This window comes from Camellia sinensis, chromosome 1 (genome assembly GCF_055761805.1).
Source record: "Camellia sinensis isolate YWXY chromosome 1, ASM5576180v1, whole genome shotgun sequence".
Taxonomy (NCBI): Eukaryota; Viridiplantae; Streptophyta; class Magnoliopsida; order Ericales; family Theaceae; genus Camellia; species Camellia sinensis.
Genome location: NC_138961.1, coordinates 92325896 through 92346168, shown reverse-complemented (window position 1 = coordinate 92346168; position 20273 = coordinate 92325896). Strand labels below are relative to the sequence as shown.

The following is a 20273-nucleotide window of genomic DNA, read 5'->3' as shown; positions in this document are numbered from 1 at the left end:
GAACTTTTCTGGGCTGCCATCAATGTCAACTCGGTCTAAATCTTCTGTGGCCTTCTCATTTAGATACCACCCAACATCATCCAGGATCTCCCGATTCGGCACCTCGATGGAGTTTACTTGTAGTTCCTTTGGCGTTCTGGCGGCAAGGAGATAACATGCTTGTGCCGATTTCTGGTATTCGCAAATTTGCTCAATACCGTGTTCTATTGGGAAACGTAGCAGTTGATGATAGGTGCTTGGGACGGCCTACAAGGTATGCAACCACGATCACCCCATGATGAGATTGTACGGCAATGGCAGCTTGACGACCAAGAATTCCACGTGCACCATTCTAGAACCAGCTCGAACGGGTAAGCTAATCTTTCCCAATGGGTACTCTGGAGTGGCATTGAAGCCGAATAGTGGATAAGGAGACAAAGTCAGGTCTGACTCACTGAATCCGAGTTTGGTGAAGGTTTTATAATACATAACCTCCGAGGTACTGCTCTGCTCGATAAGAACGCGTTCGACGGTGAACCGATTTACGCGCAGCTCAACAACCAACGGATCGATATGAGGGAGTGTTACACCGATCAAATTAGAATCGTCAAAGGTGATACTTGGCGTTTCTCGGGGCCGCTTTGCAGGCATGAGTTACTGTTGGGGGCCTGAATGTGATTGGATCGCATGCACGGCCGGGGCTGCCGGTAGGCTGTATATCATGTGGACGGTGTCAAGCGGAAATGTATCCTTCGAACAGGCAGGTGTTTTGACCACACTCCTCCGGATGCATTGGTGGAGACGTTCGTCCTTTGCCAACTCCTCAAGATTATCTGTTGAAGCATGGCGGCCGTCAGTTTCTTGCTGTCGGGTCCGAGATCGTCGATCATCTGCCTTCGGGGGTCGCTCAGAAGCCTGGCGCACCGTTTGTTTGGATTTTTCTATTTCCGAGGCTAGATCACGACGAAGGTTTTCGTTCTCAGCGATGATGTTGTCCAACCTCTGTTTGGTTTGCCTAGCTTGTGCCATGGTCGCTTGTATTGTCTTTTGCGTTGGGTTTGGAGATGAGGAGAGGTTCGAGACAAGTCTTTTTGCGATGGTTTTTGGTCCAAGCGAGTTCGCTGGAATGAGGTCACCTCTCTGTGCGGTCTCGTCAGTGGTTATCGGAGGATCTTCAATCACGCCTGCCATGGATGTATTTGAGTACTCCCACAGACGGCGCCAGTTGTGGAGAAGTGGTTTTGGAAATACTTTTCAGATCCTAGGAGACGCTAGTGATCCTCAGCTAGTCACCTGAAAAGACACAAACACTCCGGTCGGGGGTGCCGGAATTAGCACTCCGACGGACAAGTTAGTTCAGACACTCAGAATAGCTTGTCTACTAAGTTTTTCAAAATGATTCTTACATACCTTTCTAAATCTATGGTTCTTGTATTTATACTTGCTTTTTGGGCCTCGGGGCTTGAGCCTACTTTTATCCCATTCTCCTTTTATTCATTCGAAGCCACTGACCTCCGTCTATTCGGCTTTGTCACGCAACATGAAGCCGAACAGTATCTAATTTCTGGGGTACACATCTTTCGACTGTTCTACTTATTCGGCTCCCACATTATGTTTTTACATGTTTTAAATCTTTGGTTAAAGTCACTTTTTGGTTGGGGGTCATCTCCAACCTCCAAGGCCTTGTTAGGCCTTGTTTTAGGCCATCTCTTTTGGCCCTTGTTTTAGGTTTTGCATGAACTTTATACCACTGAAATCCAGAGGACTTTCAGTGGTGAAAAGGTGGTTTTGGAGTCCTAAATAGGAGAGGGTCATCCCCTCTCCTTGTTGTCTTATATGCTTGCATAAGTGGCTTATATTGGTAGTATGTTAGCTTATCTTCTTGTAGCTTCATTTCAGTATGTATTAGGCTTTGTTTTGCCATGATGCAACACTGTTTTTGCTTGGTTTTTGCATTCCATGCATACCTAATACACTTGTACTGTAAATCACACAAACTAGTCTTATATGCGTCATGTTTGAGCATGTCTTTCTAGCTTATGTTGACTTCATTTCAGTGGATTTTTGGTGTTGTTTTAGCATGCCATGACTCTATTTTGGGTGGGTTTAGTTGGCTCTTACATGCTTTATGTACTTGTCTTGCAATCCTCTCATTTGCCTTAACATGCATCATGCCTTAACATGTCATTCTATCATGCTTTTGGCTTAACTTCAAGAAGCTTTTGTCCATGTTTTAGCATGCTCTAGCTCTGATTTAGGTTGTTTTAGTCATGCATGACTTGCTTTGTATAGCCATGGTTCAATCTAGCATGTTAGCTTTGAGTATTGAGTCCTCTAGCTTGCATTACTTGGCTCATTTCAATGATTTGACATCATTTGTTATGTTATTTCAGTCCATGTTTCATGCTCATACACTTGCACTTATCACTCCTTTAATGTTTTAAAGAGTTGGTGTTTTATGCCTCATGAATGGACCATTGTGTATGCCTCCATGCTTAGGTCTTCGGGATGCCATCTAAGTGGGTTTTGGTGCTTATTTTGATATACCATAACTCTGTTTTTCATTGGATAATTCATGCCATGTTTGGTTTTGATAAGTGTAGTGTAACACCCCTTTGTAGCCTTGCATGCCTCATGCCTTTTGGAGTTGTATTATAGCTTGTGTTGGCTAGTTTCGAGCATGTTTTTGGTCTTGTCTTGACCTGCCTTGGGGCTATTTTGAGTGCCCTTGGCCCTTTGGGGCTTGATTCTTGTGGCCATGGTTTGAGTCCCTAGGCTAGCCTTAAGCTTTGGGCTTTCTTGTATGCTTTGCTTGCTTTGTTTGGTTGGTTTGACACCTTTCCATGCATGATTTCAGAGCTTCTAATGTTTGTCACATGTCCATATTTGTCCCCCTTTAAGTGCTCTTGAAAGTTGCCCTCCTATGCCTAGGTATTGGACCATTGACATGTGCAAGTTTGTTTTGCATTTTCATGCTTCCAATTCATAACTTTGGCCACTGATTTTGGGCATGGCTGAGGTCGGTCCATTTTAGTTTAAGTCCATTTACCATGTTGTTTGAAGTTGCTACTTTACATCATGTTTACATGCTTGTTGCATGCTTGTCATATTGCATGTTGTCACATGCTTGCTAATTGACATGTTGTTGCATGCTTATCCATCTTGCCTTGCATGTTGTCGCATGCTTGCTACATATTTAGTACATTATATGTTGTTGCATATTAGTTCCATTGCATGCTTGCTTGCATGCTTAGTTTGCATAGCATTGTGTGTGCATTGCCTTGCCTCTTGATCACACATGATAGAGGTTAAGGTCCCTTATGTGTTTTGTGAATTTCATTTGATATTGAATTGCACACTTGACTTTTTTGGCCATCATGCATTGAAATGCGCGATTGATGGTCTGAGGGTCGAGAACTACACTCCTTTGAGTCTTAAACATGATAAGTGGTGTAGTTGCAAACATTGTCTTGTAAATGCATTGCCATACTCTGTTTGTCCTCTGCTGCAGCAAAAATAGCATTTTGCAGGAAAAGATGGCCGATCGGCTATCTGGTGTGCTGATCGGCTAAAAGTGCTCGGCTAATGACCTCGTAAATGGTCGATGACACCTTTCCTTTGGCCGATGGCTTCACCATTTAGCCGATGGCCTCTCAGCATGTCCATGAAGTGGTTCTAGAGCATCACAGGACTTTTCACAGTTTTTAGAGGTGCAAAACAATGCAAACAGAGGCAACATGAGGCATGGCAACGAATTTCCGAGCGCAGCCGATCGACATATATTTGTCCCTCTCATCGAGGCCGCTTTACTTTTTTTGTAGTTTAATTAATTTGTTTAAATTAGTTAAGAGCTGTGTAATAATTAATTAGCTTGTTAGTTAATTAATTAGCTTGTTAGTTGATTAATTAGTCAATTTGTATTATTCTTTCGGACCCTCCGTCAATAGGGTCAATTTTTGTAATAAGCGTGCGTGTGTGTGATGCATGTCTTCCAACCCTACATCTTTCTCCGTTTTACTTAACCGCTTACGATGGTTAGTTTTAGGACATATTTCATTTAGCATCCTTATGCTATGCATGTTTGCATCATTCATCTGTACTGCATGCACCGGGCTCGGCGCATCATACTATCTCCATCGTATTTCAATACCTACTTGAATACATGTATCGAATTGTCGCATCTCATATGCCATCTTAGAATAGCCGAGCCTATTTCGAGTTACATTTTGCATGTGTTGCATTAGCCATTTTAAACATAGCTAGGATCATGGATGATTACTAACTAGTTATTGTTTTGGCTCGGAGTACACTGTGAGTGTTTATGATTTAGCATCTTGCATGTGTGTGAGTGTTAACATGACAACATGCTTGCCATGAGGCTACTTGCTTATGTGATATAACTGCCTGAATGCCTGTGGGTGAAGGTTGAATTACTTGAATTGGAACGATTCATTGAAATCCGTGTTTTAGCCTACTTGTGAGTAGCAAACTTCAAAACCATTTCCAAACAAACGGATATGCGATGCTTTGTTCCAAATTAGGTGATCTAGTCTATACTTGTGTGTTGTGTGCATCACATAGTAATTCTAGCTAATTAACCGGAATAAGAACGCATGTGTTTTCAAAAACAAGATATCATGCTTAGTACAGGCCGATTTTTGACCGAGCAAGCGTGGGCGCTCATTGTATGACCTTCCCCTCTCGTACCCAAGTTCCCGAGCCGAGGCAACTTTGGTGATGACGGACATGTAGCCTTAGGCATGAGTCAGGGTTTCCTAAATTCCCCTAAAATAAAATATTTAGGTGGCGACTCTGTATCTGGCAAAGCAGTCCATGTTTAGCACTTCTTTGTTAAAAATCAATTTTTCAAAATGATTTGTCAGATTTGGACTCTTTGGTGATTTATCGGTCTTGCATCGCACTTTGCGAGATTAGATTCAGAACCGTGACATTGAGTCTGAACTGTAGTAGCTAGAGAACAAAACGAGATTTTCTCGGGAGTTCTCCAGGCAGTCTACACAAGAGGGCCTAAGGCATAAAGCCATTAAAGGGACTACACATGGGGCATGCAATACATGGCACAAATGATTGAACCAAACATAGACAGAGCTCAAGTAGGTCTAAACAAAGACCAAAACATGCTGAGATGATGGCTCAAAGACCTAGGCATGCAAGCATACACACTAGGCCATAAATAGGGCAACAATGCATAACACTCAAAGGCACTTAAAGAGTGAATGAAGTGGGAACATGGCAATGCTATATGCTCTGAAATGTCGTGTTAAGTGATGCTAAATCATGTACACAACACAAATGAAGCATGCTATGGTACTCAAAACTCAAAGCTAGCATATGCATTTGTATTACAACTATGCAAAACATGAAGCATATGGCCAAGGCAATCCAAAACAGTCCTAGAACTTGTCAAAATAATACCAAAACATGTATAGAAGCAAGCCAAAACAAGCTAGCATGAAGGGCGTAAAGCATGGATCATGCAAGGCAAATAAGGTGGATTACACTACACCTATCAAGACTAAGCATGAGATGACTTAACCAACAAAAATCAGAGTTATATCATGGAAAAATAAGTCCAAAAACACATTGAAATGATAGCTTGCAAGCTTAGGCATGAAGGCATACACAATGGCTCATGTTTAAGGCAAAAAGGGCAAACCCTCCAACGCATTGAATAAGTGACAAATGTGAGTATATGAACATGAAACATGGACTGAAATAACATTTCAAATAATGCCAAATCATGGAAATAGGCCAAGCAATGCTTGCTAGTGGACTCAATACATAAAGCTAACAAGCTAGAATGCATTATAGCTATACAAAGCATGGCATGCATGACCAAAACAATACAAATCAGAGCTAGAGCATGTGAAAACATGGACAAAAGCTTCTTAGGGTTAAGCCAAAAACATGCTAGAATGTAGTCTAAAGCATGGTACATATTAGGCTATTGAATGGAATTGAACTACAAGTGCATGGAGCATGCAAGGGGCCATCAAACCCACCCAAAACAGGGTCATGGCATGCTAAAACAACACCAAAAACCTACTGAAATGGAGTCAACATAAGCTAGAAAGACATGCTACTTCATGAAGCATACAAGACTAGTTTATGAAATTTATACTACAAGTGTATTAAGCATGCATGAGGTGATCAAGGCAACCAAAAACAGTGGCATGACATCTCAAGATAGCCCCAAATACATGCTAAGAACAATCTAACACAAGCTTAATAAACATGCTCAAACATGAGGCATTCAAAGCAAGTATTCAAGACACAAGGAGATGGGATGACCCTCTCCTATTTAGGACCCCAAAACCACCTTTCCACCCCTGAAAATCCTCTGGATTTCGGTCGTAGAAAGGTCATGCAAAGGATAAAACAAGAGCCAAAAGGGATGGCTCAAAACAAGGCCTAACAAGGCCTAAGAGGGGGTAGACCACCCCCAACACAAAAGTGACCTTAAACAAACATTTTAAGGACTGAAAAACAGAACTTTTTGTAGTTAAGAGTTAAGCTTAAATCAGCATGCAAATAGGGCTAAAAGCTGAAGCAAAAGCAAGGTTCAAGAGGGTAGAAACTCACCCTTGATGAACACATTCAAGGCTGCAACTCCAGGACTCTTTTTGAACCAAAACCAATCCAAAAACTTCAAAAACAACTTCAAGGGACCTCAGCTCCAAGAGTATGGTTTTGAGTGCCTGTTTGTGTGTTAATGTATGGAAAAATTACACTTTAAGGCACAAAACAAGAGCAAACAAGGAAATATAGAGACAAGTGTGTATCTATCACTCCAGCCACAAAATTCTGAACCTAGAGGAGGGAGGTGGAGGTTCTCTTTTATAGAGAACCAATGGTCAAGCTTGTTAGACAAGCTTAGGGTTCAAGGCGATCCCTCCATACACGTGTATGGAGGATGGTTCTGGTGCCTTCCAGCTGGCACAGCTAGACAGAAAATATCTCCAAAAAAGTGAAGAAAAGCAGCCGACCAAGTGGTCGACCAGCTACTTGAAGTGGTTGGCCAACCACCACAAGTGGTCTCCCAAGATGGAAACTGGTCGGCCATGGTGGGAGAGAGTCTAAAGCATGAAAACCATGCAGTGGTGTGGTGGCCGACCAGAAAAGGGGGCCCAGAGACCAAGGAGACCAGTTGGCAGACCAGAAAAGTGGCTAGTGGCAAGAAAAGTGGTCTTCAAGGGGAAGAACTGGTCTCCCACCCTTGTACCACCTTCCAAACAAGGAAAATAAGGTTTTTACCAAAAACAAACCAAAAAGGATGCAAGACGAAAGTTCAGGAGGCAAAACGCTCAGTTAGAAGCATCGAAAACTAGTCTACGAGCACCAAAAGTGGTTTACGACCACAAAAGTGGTCTCCCAGACCACAGTGTCCCTCTAGGCAGAGGCAATAAGTGGTGGTTCAAAAACCACACCAAACGAAGAACGTTAAGCGGTCCTGAGTCAAGGCGCGCGACCGAAGACTCCGAAAACTGGAAACTAGTCTCCAAGCAAGAAAAGTGGTCTACGACCACAAAGAGGTGGTCTCCAAGGCCACTCCCTCCCTCCAGGGAAGAGAAACAAGGCTTGGTCCACAAACCGAGCCAAAGCACAAAGAGTTCAGAGGCTCGGAGGCAAGGCTCTCATCCAAAACTTCGGAAACTCGAAACGAGCACAACATGCACTATCACCGAGCGCTCAATCGATGACGTCCGAGTCTTAAGGTCGGCCAAAAATAGGGTGTCTACAGGACCGAGCCCAATACGATAGAGGAGACCGAGCAGTACGCCAGGGGCTTCTTGATGTTCGTCTTTGGTACCACCTTGTTTTTGAACAGGTGGAATACCGTTGGCCTGTATTTGCTGAGTACCCTGGTGACGCTTCCTCGGGTTTGTTTCTACGACTGGGGCAGAGCTGGGCTCACCACGCTTTAAGGATATATGAGCTCTACCTCTTGTTTGCAGGGAGATTCGATTGGAGGCTACTGGCGAGCTTAGGAGGTACACATCTCAGTTCCCTCTTTGTACTTTTTATTTTCCTTACAATTTTTGCTTTACATCTACTTCAACACATGCTTTCTGCTTCTCATTTTTGTATCTGTTCAAACACTGTATGCTTTCTGCTTCGCATTTATGTATCTACTCAGACACTGTTTATACACTGTGCTTTTTGTTTTGCACTTTCTGTATCTACTCAAACAAAATTGTACTGATCACATACCACTGTATTTTCCCTACAACTATGGGTATACACATACTTTCTGACCCTCGCCCCGGAGCCTATAGAGGAGCCTCTGTTGATAGTTCCCTATTCTTGGGTATACGTAAGCCTTTCACATTCTTCAGGCAGTACTTCGACACAGTAGCTGCTCATGAGGTAATTCGAAAGACAGCCATTTTTTTGCTTTGAAACTGCTTTGCTCCACACGTTTAGCAACTGACAGCAACTAATAATTTGTGCAACTCCTGTTTGTAGGTCACATTGCAGCCATGGGCCTTAATGCCAGGGGGGACCCGAGAGCAGTTTGCCAACACCTGGGCCGTCTTCTGCTACCGCATTCTGCTTGAGGGTCCAGTTTACCGGGCCTAGTTCTTAGGTGAGCGCTTTGTGTGCCAGATTATGGTCCTGCTGGACTCGATCGTCTCGACGGCTCCACCAGAGTCCATGCGGTCCACAGAGAGCCTATCTGTTGAGGAGGTCATCCAGTTCATGGTGGGCCTAGACGTCGGCTTCTTCCTAGCAGAGGGCGACTATGCAGATTTCATCCAGACACACTTGATGCTGTCCCTGACCAGTGTTCGTGGAGATGAGGGGGCGAGAGCTCCTACTGTGAGAGCGAGGAGCAGAGTGACCCGGGCGAGTAGGTCTCGTGGCAGAGGGGCTTCCCGGGTGAGGCAGAGAGCTGATTGGCCAGAGCTTCCTACCACGCTGAATTGCTGGCGACCCATCGGGAAGGCCTACCAGCTCCTAATTGAGCCCTCAAAAGCTGGTCATGAGCGTGTCGGGGTTCAAGGCTCGACTCTGGTATGAACCACACTTTAGCACTTGTACTCCATATTTCATTTCAGATATATCTATGGTATATACTAATCGTTCAAATACATCTGCAAGCACCAATCGAGTGCACATGAGGCATCCTCGAGCTGATAGCCTCGCTGATGGGGATGATATAGAGGAGAGAGACGCTTCTCAGCCTCTGCGGTGTTCAGGTAATTTCTTCAGTTTTACATTCCAGGCATCAAATTTCCACTAACACACTGACACCGACATTGAAAACTTCCCAAACTGCACTGATACATTACATCGATAGACCATATCATTGCACTTCCATACTGTATTCACACTGTATTGATACACTGTATCTGATTTCTGCATACACTTATTCTGCACATTCTGCTTACATCTGATACACATGCTATAACTGATACATAACAACAGTCTTTTCAGATCCCACCCATTTTAGCTGCAAATTCTTCACAAATGGAGCCATTTTTCCTCGAAAAACTCTCGAATTGGATTGCAACTTTAGATCTCTCGGAAAAAGGTGAATTTCTGGTGTTTTGACATAAATGCACTTTTCTCGCTGAGTCGTTTTTAGCTTTGTTTTCTGTTCTTACATGTCACGATTACACATGTCTTTAGCTTTGGGAAGGCAAGAGATATGCCCGACAATCAATGAATTTCAAGTGTTAATGGAATCCCAACGTGATGAGGAAATCATTCCTCAACCTCGTTTTGGCCATATCCAAGCTTTAGGACGGATGTGTGGGCTCACTCCACACGAGGCTCGATCCTTGGTTCACAACGGAGAGCTGGATATCCCTAGTCTGATACATCAATTTTCTGCCATTGGTAATCGCGGCGACTTTCTTTGGCGGGGTTTTTGGCAACATACCCTTTGCTTATGCATGCTAGCACATTTCCTTCTTGCCCCTAGTTTTGGCGGATCTAGTATTCGGCTAATTGAAGTGGCACAAGGCCTAAAAGAGGGCAAGAGTTGCATTGGCTTGACATTGGTCAAGACTTTGATAGGCTGAGATGCCTTTCATCGGCGAGAGACAAGAAAATTTGTAGGGAGTCCACTACTTCTTCAAGTAATGTTTCCTACCCTTTCTAATATGTATTTCTCACATCTCTTGGCACTCATGCTCTGTTTTTCTCTCAACATACATCTCTCTATTCTTTAATGTCTCTTTTCTTTCATCCCTCCCAAGATATGGCTAATGGAAAAGCTGAAGGTGGTGGACTCTTTCCCGGCATACTCAACCCTAGCATACTTTTTCTACTAACAGCTAGTGGATTTCCCGAATGAAGGATGGTGGTGCCATTAGATGTGCAACAGGTCTGCTGTTGACATTGCTTCCATAGGCTCAATTTGACCGAAATGAGCTACAACATGACTTGGCAACCTGGCATTCAGCTGATTGGCATGACATACTGTGTATTCTACTTTCCGTTCCAGTTTAGGCGTCAGTTTGGACATGATCAGTTTTCCCCAAAGGAGGGGGTAGAGTACCCGGTTTCATTCCCCATCTGGGGTTCATATTTGGCTAGGTACCTCACTGCCTGGAGGATGAGAGAGCTTCTGGCTCTTGCCCCTAGTTTCAGCTGCGCTGTTTTTGGCGAGTGCCTGGCTTGGCTGGAAGATGAGGCATAAACCGGGCCCACCTTAGCGTTAGAAGCTTCCACAAGCACAAGTGGGGGACGCAGGAGCACCTGACTCATCTATGCCCCTAGTTTATTTCTTTGATCTTACTTTTCAAGTTTTATGAATGTAATAAAAGCAACTTTAATTTGCATCGAGAGTTGGAGAACTTTGTATTGAAATCAATGAAATTAAAGTTATGAGCACTGAAAGTTTTCTTTTTGGTCCAAAAATGGTCTAAGTTGTAAAAGGTAAATTTTGAGTAAAAATCAACTTTTATCAAAACGTTTCTAAACAATTTTCGATAAGGATCACCACTTGACACACATGGAATCTATCCTCGAGATATACAACCCCGAGGCCAAAGATCACAAATTGCTCCATGACTGAATAACACTGCTCAGCACTGTAACTAGTTCTCAAAGAGGATCACAACCGAACATTCAGATAAAGAATTGACAAAGATGACCTGATCAAACACATGGACAGGACAGTTGAATTGGAGGTGTTTATGGTTGAAATTCAAGATGAAGTTGCGTACGTATCCTGAAGATGGGAATCAGGCCCTACATAGTTTGATTCAGGTTCAGTCTAGTATTAACGCTCTCATTTTGCGCTCTAACTATTGCCAAGGCTGCCCTTTAGGGTTTTCAATCTTGCAAGCTTAGTTTTTCTTTATTTCCAATTCTTTTGCTCTAACTTTTGCCTAGGTTGCCCTTCGAGTTTTTGGCCAAGCAAGCCTCTCAAGGATAGTATTTCTTCAACTTGTCCATGTTGATCGATTGGGAAAATTCTAGGCCATCCAGGTCTATAAGAATAACAGCTCCACTCGACCAGATAGTTTTGATGATGTAAGGACCAGTCCAATTGGGTCTGAACTTGCCCCTACGGCCATGGATGGGAGCTCGATTGTCTTTCAGCACGAAATCCCTTTCTTTGAGATTCTGGGACTTAACTTTCTTGTTAAAAGCCCTAGAAATCCTACGTTGATAACCTTGAACATGGTACAATGCTTTTAGCCTTCTCTCATCAAACAACGTTAGTTCTTCGAACCTGCTCTGCTACCAATCCGCCTCTGCTATTTGACACTCAGCCATAACCCGCAGTGACGGAACTTCTATTTTGATTGGTAGAATAGCTTCTATTCCATAGACAAGAGAATATGAAGTTACCCCAATAGACGTCCGGATTGAAGTTTTATTGCCCCAGAGTGCGAATGGAAATTTTTCTAGCCAGTCCCTGTAGGTCTCAACCATTTTTTGCAAAATATGCTTGATGTTCTTGTTGGCGGCCTCAATAGCTCCGTTGGTTTGCTGCCGGTAAGTAGATGACTTGTGAAAAGCCACATTGTATTTCTCCAACAAGTCGATCACTTTCTTCTTGAAGTGGGAGCCATTATCTGAAATGATCTCGTTTGGGACTCCATATCGACAAATGATGTTGTTTCGAATGAATTTAGCCATATGCGCTGCTTTCAACACTGCATAAGACTGAGCTTCCACCCACTTTGTGAAGCAATCAATTGCCACCAGAATATATTCGTGCCCGTTTGACCTTTTCGGTGTGACTGCCCCAATGACGTCATTTCGCCAGACCGAAAAAGGCCATGGCGAACTCATGTTGTACAGCTTCGACGGTGGGATGTTCATGCGATTTGCATGAATTTCGCATTTGTGGCATCGCTGAACAAAACCAATACAATCCTCCTCCATAGTAGACCAGTAGTAACCTTGCCCGAGAATCTTTCGGGCTAACATTACTCTGTTCATGTGCACTCCACACTCTCCTCCATGGATGGCCTCCATTAGGCGCTTTGATTCTTCTGCTTCGATACACAACTTGTGCATTCCCAGGTGACCCCTCTTCTACAGTTTACCTCCGTGGATGATAAATTGAACGGCCATCCGTCGTATTGCCCTCTTGTCTTTGGCATTTGCCCCTAGTGGATAAACCTCTTTTTCTAAGAAGTTCTAGATATCATAGTACCAAGGGTTTTGATCTTGAACTTCATCTATTGTGGCGATAGTCTCGTAGGCAGGCATATATCTCTGTTCAATGATGATCTGGCGCATCTGAACTCCAAACGGGATGTCTATCACGGAAGATAGAGTTGATAAAGCGTCAGCAAACCGGTTGTTCTCTCTCAGTTGATGTATGAAGGTCAGCTTTTCAAACCTAGGGATTTGAACGTCTAGGGTTTGGTAATAGATCTTCATCTTTTCTTCTTTGACCTTCCAGTCTCCTTTAGGTTCGAGTCCCTAATGACGTCCAACGTTTTTGCCCCAAGTTCCAAGGCGGCTTCCAATCCAGCGATACACGCCTCGTATTCTACTTCGTTATTAGATACTTTGAACTGGAGTTTGAAGGCTAGGGGTATATAGGACTTGTCAAGTGCTATCAGTAACACATCTATCCTATAACCGTATTGGTTAGACACTCTGTCAAAGTACATTGTCCAAATTTCTTCCTCGACTTACAGAATAGCTTCATCTGGGAACAGGTATTCTACCATTTCATCTCCTTCTACTGGGTGATCTGCCAGGAACTCTGCTACTGCTCTCCCATTGACCGACTTGCGAGTGACATACTTCAAATCAAATTCAGAGAGGAGAAGCAACCAATGAGCTAGCCTACCTGTAAGCAGTAGTTTCTTGAAGAGATATTTGATGAGATCTAATCTCGAAACCAGAATGACTGAGTAAGCTAACAAGTAGTGCCTCAACTTCCTGGCAGCCCATACCAAGGCTAAGAAAGCTTTCTCCAGTGGGTTATAACGAGTCTCGTAATCCAACATTTTCTTGCTTAAGTAGTAGATGGTTTTCTCCACCATATCCTCAAATTCCTGAGCAAGCATGCATCCCATTATTGTGTCTATTATTGACAGATACAAAATCAAAATCTTTCCCAGCTCTGGTGGCGACAACACGGGTGGGTTCTGAAGATACTGCTTGATCTGCTCAAAAATGAATTGACATCGATCATCGTATCGGAATTTCTTTTCTTTCTTCAGGAGACCAAAAAGTGGTTCACAAGTCAAGGTTAATTTAGAAATAAACCGTCTTATGAATTGCACTTTACCCAGAAAGCCTCGCACCTCCTTTTTAGTCCTTCGAGGTGGTATTTCTAGGATGGCCTTGATTTTGAAAGGATCTACCTCGATGCCTCTTTGTGTAATCAAGAAACCCAGCATTTTCCCAACTGTTACGCCGAAAGTACACTTCCGTGGATTTAACCTTAGTTTGTATTTTGTGATCCATTAAAAGAATTTCTTCAAGGCGGTGTAGTGGCCCTCTCTTTCTTTGGATTTGACAATCATGTCGTCCACGTACACCTCGACCTTTTTATGGATCATACCATACAGAATTGTGGTTGCAGCTTGTTGATAGGTAGCCCCAGCATTCTTCAGCCCATACGGCATCACCCTGTAGTAGTAGGTTCCCCACGGCGTAGTGAAGGCAGTTTTCTTTCTGTCCTCGGGTGCTATCAAAATCTGGTTATACCCAAAAAATCCATCCATGGAGGAGAGCAATGAATGACCCATGGTGAAGTCCACCAATCCATTGATGCGCAATAGGGGAAAGTCATCCTTCGGACTGGCTCTATTCCAAACCTTGAAGTCCATACATACTCGAATTCTGCCATCTTTCTTTGGCACTAGAATGATGTTGGCTAACCAAGTCGGATACTCAGATACTAGTAAGAACCCTGCGTCTATCTACTTGGTGACCTCATCCTTAATCTTCAAAGCCCAAACTGGGCGAATTCTCCGTAACTTCTGTTTGACAGGTCAGGTTTCAGGGTTAAGAGGGATCTGATGCTGTACAATCTCCAGATCGATTCCAGGCATGTCTTCGTAGGACCACACGAAAACATCTTTGAAATATTTTAATAAAACGACTAAGCGCTCACGTTTCTCCAAAGACAACGTGGACCCAATCTGGACCAGATGCGGATCCTTCTCAATACCCACATTAAAAGCAATGATTTCATCAGCGAGGGGTTTTGCAAACCTCTTCTCCTCCCGATTAATCAAAATTTTCAAAACTAGAGGAATTCCTCCCTTTTCGTTTTCATCAAAATTTTGAAAATCATGATCAATGCAATAAATAAGAGGCACAGAGAAATACTTGGAATCTGCAGTGGCATTCTCATTCACAAGGTCAAGCTCATCTAGTTCCTTGGTTACAACTGACTCAAAGGAAAAAGAAAAGGACGACCTACACAAAACCTCAGCATCCGGGTTATCAAGCCCAGGAATACAGGACCCAGACTCAGAAGAACCGAAATTTGATTCCGACTCCACAGACTCTGTGGAATTAGATTCTAGTTCACTACCTGACTTAGAACTATAAGAAAAGTAGCCCTCCTCCAGCTGCCAAATAAGGGATGGTGCTTCAGATGCATCCAAGATGCTGCTAGAAAGGTTCACACTTGGTTGGTCCTCGATAATGGAAATGGTCAGGTTATCCCCCAAACTCTTTGAGTTGATCGGAGGATCCAAAAGGTGACATGCTAGTACTGCTCCTACTTCAAGCTCACTGCTGTTGGAATCACTTTCTATGCTCTTCGCAGCTTCAATAGTCGGTTCAGCCATTTCCTCTGTATCATTATCCTGCAGCTACAAGTCAAAGAAAATCTCAAAGTTAGGAACCCGCTGCCTCTTAGAGTTGAACCAGGGTTCGGGGAAACCACAGAATGGAAAGCCTTCTCCCTCCCGAACAAAATGACCATTCAGGGTTCCCCAGATTGGTCTATGGACAAGTTCATAGTGCTCGCCAGTCTGCTAAACTCTAGGTCAATCGGCCATTTCTTCCCCTTTCCTAACCCAATCCTTTTTGGTGGGTGTATAGCCAAGACCAAAGGCATGTAGATTATGTGGCACATCAGCCAATGTAGTGACGCTTTCACTCATTTCCAGTCCCATTCTTGGCACACATTGGAGCTTCTTCATGAAGTATACAATTAGGCGCTAACATACAAGCCCTCATCAACAGCTAAGATATTCTACACTACCTGAGCCTCAGCTATCAAAAGCCCTGAAAGGGAAACATCCTCTACACCATGCATAATCTCCAGCATAGGTGTAGTTACCTCGGGCAGAGGATGTATAGATGAATTCTAGAATGCAATAGCCACCCCCTTCCCGTGGAGGTACCTCAGCATTTGGCGGAGGGTCGAAGAGACAGCTTTCACTTGGTGCAGCCAAGGTCGCCCAAGTAGTGAGTTAAAAATGGTTGGAACATCCAGGACATGGAACTCAATATCCTGTTGAGCTGGACCCATTTGTACTCTGATCTGTACTGTTCCTATCACCTCTCTGCTTGTATTGTCATACGTCCGAATCACCTGGGTTGTAGGCATGAAATTCGCCAATTTCAGGCCGATGGCATAAGCTATGCGTGATAGGCAGACGTTGATTACTGACCCGGTGTTAACCAATACCACTGGCACCCACTTTTCTCGGCAATCTACTGATATGTATAGAGGCTTGTTGTGTGCAGAGCCTTCCGGCGACAGTTTTTTGTCCGAGAAGGTTAGAGTTAGCGCAGCGCCTCCTGGGAAGACTAATCCTACCAGTTGTTCCGGGGTAGTGTCGATGGACAACTTAACTTTATCCATCGCCGACAATACAACCTGTCTGTGTACTCACGAAGCCATAAGCAGACCCCAGATAGATATATCAGCTTGAATCTTTTTCAACTGTTTCAACATAGTCTCTTCTTCCAACTATTTTTCCTTTTGCTTCTCGACTTCTTTATCCTTCTCGAATGCCTCAGGGTTGGTCCAGATACAGTGGTTTGAAATATTGGCCACTTCTTGTCATATGGTCAACCTCTTCCACATACCAAATGTTATCAGGAAGGTCTTCACCACAATCCTTATCGGTATGAGCCAGGTGTAGGTCGTCGTCATCCCACTAGATTCCTTAGGCAGCCGACAAGCATTTGTCCGGCTCTGTTCGGATTATCTTCTCGACACAAATCTCTCCCGCAGGGTGTTAGGCTTTTCCAGCTTTCCGGTCGTTTTCACCCATTTCTTGCTCAAAACACTCGAGTGCGGATTCTTCCTCTGTATGTACGGTACTAACAATGCCCAGTTCCTAAGCCAATTGTTCTACACCGGTGTTTTCCAGCACTTTACCCTTCCCATCGGCCATTCTGGCCATTGCAACGATTCTTGCTTTTTGTTCTTCCAGCTTCAATTCAGTTCCCTTATCCCTATCGGGTTCATCACTTAACCACCCAGAATTGTCTGTTGGCCCGTTCAGATCAAACCAATCAATATGCACGGCTGTAGACACCACATTTTTCACCGTCCTCAAGACTTGGACGTCATCGTTTGAACACTCGTTGATCATCCATGGTCGCGTTCGTTTTGAGTTCCCGGAGGTCTTGGTCACACGCCTTGCCTTAGGATCTCTCAACTTGTTTGTTTTGTGCTTGGTTGTGGACCAAACACTTGTGTTTTTGCTTCTGAGGGAAGGGGGTGGCTTATTGGCCATCCCCTTAACCCATCGGCCAAGGCATGATGCCATCGGCCTTGTGTTCTTGCCATTGCCCAAAAGTTTTGGCCGATCGACACTCTTTTTGGTCGGTCGATACTTATGTTGGTCAATCGGTCATATTTTTGAGCCCAGACCTTTCCATCTTCTTTTTGCAGATATTTTCTGTCAGCTGTGTCACCTGGTATCCATAATTCACATCCTCCATAAATGGAGGGATTTGTTTCAAGACTCAAGCTTGCTCAACAAGCTTGAGAATTGGAATTCTATAAGAAGAGAGCCCCTCCTCTTTTCTCAGAGGTTCAGAAAATGGAGTCTTGAGAGATAGATATATGTTTGTATCTATATCTCCTTGTTGATCCTTGTTTTGTGCCCTAAAGTGTCTTTTTGTCTTACTATTGCACACAAACACCTAGTAGAACACCATCCTTTGGTTGCTGAGATCCTTAGGAGTTGGTTTCAGAGTTCTTGGAGTGGTTTTGATCAGAGAAAGGTGCTTGAGCTTTGTTCTTGAAGGTGTTCTTCAAGGGTGAGCAACTAACCTTTTGATACGCCATTCTTGCTTAAGCTGTTAGACCTATTTTATTATTATTTTAAGCTGAACTCTAAACTACAAAAAAGTTCTGATTCTACATGCTTGAGACCTTTGTTTCAGGTCACTTTTTGGTTTGGGGTTGTTTACCCCTCCTTAGGCCTTGTTTGGCCTTGCTTTTTTGTCTTCTTTATGAGTTTCGGGATCACCTTGTTTTGGCCTTCTCACCACTGAAATCCAGAGGGATTTTAGTGGTGGGGATGGTGTTTTAAGGTCCCAAAAAGCAGAGGGTCATCCCCTCTCCTTGTGTCCTCAATACTTGCCTTGAATGCCTCATGTGTGAGCATGTTTGTTAGGCTTGTTTTAGCTTGTATATTAGCATGTATTTGTGGGTATTTTGCTGAGGCTTACCACTGTTTTTGCTTGGATTGATCACTCCATGCATGGTTTATACACTTGTAGTGTAAATCACACACACTAGTCTTGTATGCTTCATGAAGTAGCATGTCAATCTAGCCTATGTTGTGTCCACTTCAGCTTGTATTTGGTGTTGTCTTACCATGTCATACCTCTGTTTAGGTTTGGTTTGGTTAGCCTTTGCATGCCTCATGCACTTGTAGTGCATTTCCATGAAATTCCCTTAACATGCTTTGTGCTTTAAGCCATGTTTCTAGCATGATTTTGGCTTGACCCAACAAAGCTTTTAGCCTTGTTTTAACATGCTTAAGGTCTATTTGGTGTTGTTTTGGTCATGCATGACTTGCTTTGTATAGCCTTGGTTCAATCTAGCTTGTTAGCTTTGAGTATTGAGTCCTCTAGCATGCATTACTTGGACCATTTTCATGATTCGACATCATTTTATATGTGTTTTCAGTCCATGTTTCATGCTCAAATGCTTGCACTTATCACTCCTTTAATGCTTTAAAGAGTTGATGTTTTATGCCTCATGAATGGATCATTACGCAAGCCTCCATGCTTAGGCCTTTGGGATGCCATCTAAGTGGGGTTTTGGGCTTATTTTCACATGCCATAACTCTATTTTTCATTGGTTAAGTCATGCCATGTGTGGTTGTGATAGGTGTAGTGTAACAACCCTTTTGTAGCCTTGCATGCCTCATGTTTTTGGTGTTGTGTTCTAGCTTGTGTTGGCTAGTTTCGAACTTGTTTTTGGCCCTATCTTGACCTGCCTTGGGACTGTTTTGGATGCCCTTGGCCCTTTGGGGCTTGCCTTGCATAGCCATGGTATGAATCCCTTGTTTAGTTTTACGCTTTAGGCTTTCTTGCATGCTATACACTCTTTGTTTGGTTGATTTGGCATCATTCCTCACATATTTTCAGAGCTTATTGCATTGCCACATTCTCATGTTTGTCACACCTTGCTCATGCTTAAGAGTTGGTGTCTTGTTGCCTTGCTTATGAACCTAATTGTGTGCATGTTTGTGTGTGCTTTCATGCTTCCAATTCAACATTTTGGCCACTGATTTGGGCATGTTTGAGAGCTGTCCATTTTAGTTTAAGCCCATTTTCACATGTTGTTGCATGCTTGATTTGCATGTTGTTGCATGCTTGTTGCATACTTGGTACATTGCATGTTGTTACATGCTAATTCCCTTACACGTTGTTGCATGCTAGTTTCATCGCATCATGCTTGCATGTTTGCATAGCATTGTGTGTGCATGCCTTGCCTCTTGATCAAACATGATAGAGGTTGAGGTCTCTTATGTGATTTTGTGCATTCATTCCATATTGAATTGCACACTTGGCTCCTTTGGCCATCATGCATTGGAATGCGTGATTGATGGCCTGAGGGTCGAGAACTACACATCTTTGAGCCTTAAACATGATAAGGGGTGCAGTTGCAAACATTTTCTTGCAAATGTATTTCCATACCTCTATTTGTCCTCTACTGCAACAAAACAACATCTTGTAGGAAAAGATGGCCGCTCAGCTATCTCGTGTGCCGATCATCTAAAAGTGTTTGGCTGATGACCTCATAAATGGTCGATGACACATATTCTTTCGCCGATGGCTTTACCATTTGGCTGATGGCCTCTCAGTATGTCCATGAAGTGGTTCTAGAGCATCACAGGACTTTTCACAGTTTTTAGAGGTGGAATACAGTGCGAACAGAGGCAACATGAGGCATGGCAACGGATTTCCGAGCGAAGCCGATCGAGCATGCATTCGTCCCTCTTATTGAGGCCGTTTTACTGTTTTTGTAGCTTAATTAATTTTTTAAAATTAGTTAAGAGTTGTGTAATAATTAATTAGCTTGTTAGTTGATTAATTAGTTGATTTGTATTATTCTTTCGGACCCTCCGTCGAGAGGGTACAATTTTGTAATAAGCGTGCGTGTGTGTGATGCATGTCTTCCAACCCCACGTCTTTCTCCCTTTTACTTAACCGCTTACGATGGTTAGTTTTAGGGCATATTTCATTTAGCATCCTTATGTTATGCATGTTTGCATCATTTATCTGTACTGCATGCACCGGGCTCAGCGCATCATACTAACTGCATTGTATTTCAATTCCAAGTTGAATACATGTATCGAATTGTCACATTTCATATGCCATCTTAGAATAGCCAAGCCTATTTCTGGTTA

The 20273-nt window shown here is 43.3% G+C and overlaps 1 protein-coding gene across 1 annotated transcript; it reads right to left on the bottom strand.

Annotated features, from left to right (window-relative positions):
• Nucleotides 1-15754: 15754 nt before the first annotated feature.
• On the bottom strand, nt 15755-16255 carry LOC145806481 (uncharacterized). The gene has a single exon (XM_082903686.1). It carries the CDS (start codon nt 16253-16255, stop codon nt 15755-15757), a length of 501 nt encoding a protein of 166 aa, XP_082759812.1.
• Between the last annotated feature and the right edge of the window lie 4018 nt (nt 16256-20273).